General features: G+C 34.1%; 1 protein-coding gene across 1 annotated transcript; it reads right to left on the reverse strand.

Moving 5' to 3' along the window:
* Positions 1 to 3,483: 3,483 nt before the first annotated feature.
* Positions 3,484 to 3,918, reverse strand: LOC131153922 (uncharacterized). Its single transcript, XM_058106366.1, has one exon. The coding sequence runs from the start codon at positions 3,865 to 3,867 to the stop codon at positions 3,484 to 3,486; it is 384 nt and encodes a 127-aa protein (XP_057962349.1). The 5' UTR covers positions 3,868 to 3,918.
* Between the last annotated feature and the right edge of the window lie 2,690 nt (positions 3,919 to 6,608).

Raw genomic sequence — 6,608 nt, forward strand, 5'->3', positions numbered from 1 at the left:
AGGCGGGGACGTAGGCAATATTGGTCAAACTCCGATAACATATCGTGTGTGCACTTTACATTTCAACACTTTATATTTACTACACATATATATTATTCTTAATTGTCTGTGAATGTTGCGCATGATTTAATTTCCTCACATTATATTTATTTGCGCATTTGGAATTGCATAGATAGACCCTAGGTTGTGTATACTGCTACTGGATAGTTTAACTTAGAAGATAAATTTTTAAATTTCTAATTCATCCCCCCTCTTGGGAATACACCAATTCCAAAAAAATATGGTTTCAAAGAGACAAGTTTTTAACATCCTAGTTCTAAGAATCTTTGTATACTTAGTCCCGATTGTGTTAAAACAAGTTTTATGTCCTAAAGGTTCAAAAAAAGTCAAGTATATTTATAAAAGAAAATACTAAGCATATAAGTTATCAAAATGGGTTTTCAAACTTATTTTATTAATCAAGATATCTTGTAATCAAAAGAAAACTCATTTAGACAAGTTTTAATCTTCATTAGACTTCATATATTTCATATACTTTTATCCAAGACTGTTTTAAGTCGATAAAACACTTTTTGACAAAGAAAAACAAAGCAATCATCACTATCATAGTGCAACCTTGAGTCCTAAACACCTTTCAGTATTTTAGGCATACATTTTGCTAGAAAAGTCCAAAAAAGAAGATCTTGGTGTCCTTGGAAAGCTAAGACAAAATGTCATGGCTTTCATGTTGATGAATTTTTCTAATTCAGGGCACTCATTGATGAACACAGGGGATTCATCGACAAGTTGCAGTGCGTGATTAGTCAATGAGAGCAGGGGCTTGTCGACGAGTCCAACAAGAAGAATCACTCCAACAAGCGGAAAACGGTTAGTTTACCAAATAAAATAATTTTTATTCCCCCCAACGGCTAGTTAACGACTCCTTTGGCTCTTGGGCTATAAATACAAGCTATTAGACTTGTATTGACATGGTTTTGAGCATTGCTGATCATATTTGTAAAAAATATTATTTCATCCAAAACCTAAGCACTATGCACTTTGCATTTTAGTTATTCTTCACAAGTGTTCAATATTCTCTTGCTCACTTATCTTGTAAGATTCATTCCTTGAGAGAATAGAGTGAGGATTTGGTTGTGTTTCATATTGGCTCATTTATGGAGCATTAATTTGTATTTCCAATCTCTCGTAAGGTTCTTTGTGAACCATTGTTGTAAGGTTCTTTGCGAACCAAAGTGAAGGCTCTTGATGAGCGCGGTAGGGATTTGTTCCCTAGTGTAGGGATTTGTTCTCAAGTTGTAATGCTTATCCGCCGGTGAAGGAGTATCTTTAGTGAATAGTGGAATCCTTGACTTGGTGCTAAGGTATGGACGTAGGCTTGGTGCCGAACCACGTAAAAATACCGATATTGTTCTTTCTCTTCCTTATACTCTTTATTTTGTATCTTGTGCATGATTTATATTTATATTGCGATATAATTTCTTGTATCTTGCCAAGAGTTTTTATTTTGTAGAAAAATATGTATTTCGCGAAAAGAGTCTATTCACCCCCCTCTAGAGTACTCCCGGGGTTGGGACGACTAACAGGAGGCATTGAGCTATTCAAAGTATGGTATGTCTCGGTTCTGAAGGAATATTTATATAATATTTTATTTTGTGCATTTCTTCACACCTTTTGAAAGGGAGTAATTTCAAAAGCTTATTAAATTTATTTATTAGATAATTTTTTATTAATTAGGTACCGTTCGTAAGAACGAGCGTGTAGGGGGTGCTAACACCTTCCCCTCGTGTAACCGTACTCCCAGACTCGACTCTAGTAATGCAGACCGATTCTATCCTTAACTGAGTAGTAATCAAGTGTTCTGACCACACTTCAAAATGTTAGTGATGATTTCATTACACCATATTTTCCACAAAAATATCATTTTCAAAATCCACCTTTTCAAGTTCGCATATCCCGAGGCAACACACACACACTTGGTGGTGTTTCCACCCTACGCAGGAGAACGTTGCAACAAACGAGTCTTTGAATTTATGATTTTCCTACTCTCGTTATCTCAAAATTTTTGCATTTTTTCGACGATCGGTATCTACTCGTCGACGAATGAGGCATGTTAGTCGACGAGTCCCTGCTGCACAACACCAATGAATTCATCCATACATTTTTCTTCCTTTGTTTATGAGTCCCATCAAGTATAAAAGTAACACACGAATACAACATAGTTTCTCTTGCTTTTAAACCTTTTCCCACTCTTCTCTACCAAACCAATGGGGTTAATACAACCAAAAGTAAATTATTAAAAATATAAGATTTTGCATACACATGCAGAAATGATTTTAAAATAATTTTAACAAAGAGGGAGAATTGATTCCCGCGCGCAGACTTTGGTTATTTTATAAGTGGAGACCATTAATTATTAATGACAGATAATATTAATTAATTAATTAATTAAAAAGGAAGGTATAGCTGCACACTTAGACAAGTCCACCGTATTGCAATGGGGAAGCAGCCGAAAGCTGACCTCTACTCCTACCAATAGCCAATAGCTCTACAGACCAAATTTTGGTGCAGCTTTTTGGTCGGTCCACCTCTATTCTATGTCCATAATCACAACCGTAATCTAAATAATAAGGAGAAGAAAAAGAAAAAAAAAATAAAAATAAAAATTCTAAAGTAACCCAATGATGAACTCAAAATTTTCTTAATTAAAATATAGTATTTGGGGCGTCAAATTTTTATTTAAAATAATATTTTTAATATTTATGTTGAAAATGATAAAAGGGTAAGTCTGGAAGATTTGATTGAATATCTAAAATGTCACGAACATCATTGTTTCAAAAAAAAAAAAAAAATCGAACTTTATACATGTAAAAGGATAAAGATTTGCACAATTTATTATTATTTTTTTCTTTTTGATAAATCAATTTTAAATGAGTAATGCTATTCATTTTGGGTTTGTGATCTTGTTACATGCATAGATTGAAGGAAATCTTAGGCCATGTTTGGAACTTGGAAAATATAAAGAAAGGAAAGAAAGAAAAAGACAAAGGAATCTATTTTCTCATACTTAATTATCACAAAAGTGAAAAAAAAATAAAAAATATATCAAATCAATGAATAAAAATATGATTTTATACACCATTAATATTTAATTTTTCTTAATTTTTAATCCTATCATAACAAACTTTTTTTTAGTAGTATTTGATATAAAAAGAAAAATACAATGTATGTGATAGTCACCCCCGACCAATAACTCTCTAATGGAAAATTCAAAAATCCTAAGGGGATTAAAAAAAATTTTAAAAAAAACTTTAATTAGGTTCTAGAGAGCATAATGAGAGAATTGGCAAGTACTATTGCCTTCAAAATTTAACACATAAAAAATTTCATAAATTAATTCAATAAATATCCTACTCATATGATTTCTCAAAATATTAATCATTTTTCCTAATTGTAATTAATATTAAGTAATAATTAATTACATTTTTAAGAATTCTTCTGTGCTTCATGCTCAACGGCCCTGGTGAGCAAGCTCCCGCTCTCGAGCGCCACCTGCACCGGCGAATCTCCGATGCCGCGAGCCATGGCCAGCATGAACTCCTTCACCAGCGACCTGTACTCGTCCCGGTCGATCACCCCGTTATCGTCGCCGTCAAACCTCTCGAACACCGTCTCGTACAGCTCCTCTATCTCCTCCTTCGACAGTATGTCGTCGAAGCCTGCGAATCCCCGGCGGAGCTCCTCCCTCGAAAGCACTCCGTCGCCGTCGGCGTCCAGGGCATCGAACCACTGGTTCACGCACTCGTCGAACGCTTCCGAGTCCTCGACGAACCCGGCGACTGTTGGGCCGTTCACGATAGCCACGCTCATTCTTCCGATCGAGAAACCTAAGCAATCGATCACTGATTATATATGGTGATGAGATAAGAGTACGTAGGTGGGTGAATGGGCAGGGTGAAAAAGTTTACATAGATTTTTTTTAGCGTGGGGTTTTGCATTTATAGAGGGTGGGTGGCCCTATATTTAGAGGGATGCTAATGGTTGAAGGGTCCTTGTGATAGAAGGGATTGGGGCCATTGGTGTGATAAGCAGACCTTTGTTGCCGAATGATCCACTTGGCTTGCTTTGGCCCAAGGGCTTCGGTTAATTAATTTGCAGTGATAATTTTAATTTCTGGCTTTGAACAATATCACTTTCCAATTTGGAACTCTTTATCTGTACCTATGGCGTGATATTCGTAGGAAGGAAGTGATTTTCTTGATGTGGATGATTAGAAAATAGAATTATCAATCCTATCTTTTTCTTTTTTTGTTTTAGTAGCACTCCATCCACCTTTTTTCGTGCATTAAATGGTAATTTTTTAACTATTGAATTTTCATAGTAAAATGACAAATTTGCCCTCTTTCTTTCTTGCATTTTCCTCTAGTGTGAAGTGAAAATGAAGGGATAAAAATGTCGCTTAATGTATGAAAAACAAATGTGGAGTGTTATTGGTATTTCGAGAGTGTCAATAGTGGATCTCTATTTATTATTATTTTTGAAAAACTGGGTTTAAATCTTTAAGTACTAATTTCAAGATAGGGACGGTCCAACTACATTAATTCCTTTTAGGTTTGGTTAATCATTTATATTTATCCAGAATGACCCATGTACATATAGAGGAGGCAAAATAGGTTTGGATGCTTTATCTTAATTGAGTTGATGATGAGAGATGACTATAATTCTGATAAACCTCATTTTAAAATTTCATGGTGAAAAATGACACTGATTGAGATAAGCCTCATCTGAACTAGATCCATCGTAAAAAGGATTCTAGTTAATGTATGAGACTATCCCCATTTATGCCATAGAATTAGATTGCCCCTGGAATTGAAATTCTAATCTTAATTTGCATTTACATGTTTCTTTGTATAAATGAAAGTAGAATCGCATTACAACTCGAATGATAATTTTCCCATTGAATTGAATAGTAATTCCTTCTTTTACAAGTTAGAATAAAATTTTCATTCCTAAATTTTTTTGAAAAATAATTATAACCCTTATTGATGATGATTGAAACAACAACAACAAAAACAATAATACCTATCACTACAAAAAATAAGATTATTAGTGACGGTTTTGAATTAGTCGCTATATTTGCCGTTACTAATACTTATTAGTGGCGATTTTTTCAAACCGTCACTAATAACTTAAGCCCGTCACTATAAATTCTACATCGGCTCGATCAAAAATCGTCACTAAAGTCATAGTATTAGTGACGGTTTTAAATTCGTCACTAATGCTCTATTATTAGTGACGGTTTGAAAATCGTCACTATTGCTCATAGGCAACTATTAGTAACGGTTTTCAAACCATCACTAATACTACAAAACCGTCACTAATACTATATTATTAGTGACGGTTTGAAAACTTTCACTAAAACTCTTAAAAAAAAAGTAATTATTAGTGACGGTTTTGAAACCTTCACTAATACTTAAATTGGACAATTAGTAGTGACGGTTTTAAAATTGTCACTAATAATTTTAAATTAATGTTTTTCTAATTATTAATTTCTGTAAAAATCTGTAATTACATTTTCGTATACGTAACATTAAACCATAATTGCTAAAAAATTCATAAATTATTCAAAATTCAAATTCAAATTTAACTAAAAATACAAATATATTATACAAATTCAAATTCAAATATAAATATATTATACAAATTCAAATTTAAATACAAATACATTATACAAATTCAAATTCAAATACATTATCCTTCCCTTGCTCCCTTGATATCTACCACAAAAACATCACAAAACCGATAATCACAGCCACTGAGGTCGTCACGATCACCACCACCCAGTTGAACTCCATCAACACCCACAGCGCCGCCTGGATCGACCTAAATATATTTTAATTTAAAATTTGTTTTGAACAAAAATCTTATTTCATTGAAAAAGACAATGGAACTTTAGCGTCGAGGATGGATCCACCATGATGGTGATGCAAGCTTCGACAGTGAGAGACCATGGCAGCATGGGCGGCTATGGCTTGCTGCGGTGTCATCCTCAAGGGCGAAGTTCTCGAACAATAAGGCTTAATCTACAATCTATAGCCAATGACACAGAAGATGCATTAAAAGAATCAGAAGGTAAAACAATCAATTCCAAGCTTTGTTAATTTATCATAGCCATTAACTACTCCCCCTGACAACCCCCCCCCCCCCCAACCTCCAAATATATAAATGTACGTAATAAAATAAATTCATTTCAGATTACCCAGGATTGCTGGGCAATGCTTCAATTAACTACTAGATGCATATGCCAGGATCTTCAACTATACAATAGCAACCATGAAAAAATAAATGTCCAGTGCTTCTTCAAATACAAGCCATCTGGATCTGCATGTCATTCATACCCTGCAGAGAACGAATGCCAACACTAGCGGGTGGGGAGAATGAATATATTATAGAGGTTAACTTGAAAATAATGGTGCTTCCAGGAGGTTGAAAACTTCTTAAGAAGTCATACTAATGGCAAGTCACTAAGCAAACAAGCTTAATAAGCAGTAGTAGAAAAAATGGCAACAAGTTCTAAAAATCAACAAAAATGAAGAAAAAAAAAATGCTCA

This window comes from Malania oleifera, chromosome 4 (assembly GCF_029873635.1).
Source record: "Malania oleifera isolate guangnan ecotype guangnan chromosome 4, ASM2987363v1, whole genome shotgun sequence".
Lineage (NCBI taxonomy): Eukaryota > Viridiplantae > Streptophyta > Magnoliopsida > Santalales > Ximeniaceae > Malania > Malania oleifera.

What these genes read in the sequence shown, in the direction of transcription:
- LOC131153922 (XM_058106366.1), bottom strand. Translation starts at nt 3,867, where the DNA reads ATGAGCGTGGCTATCGTGAACGGCCCAACAGTCGCCGGGTTCGTCGAG.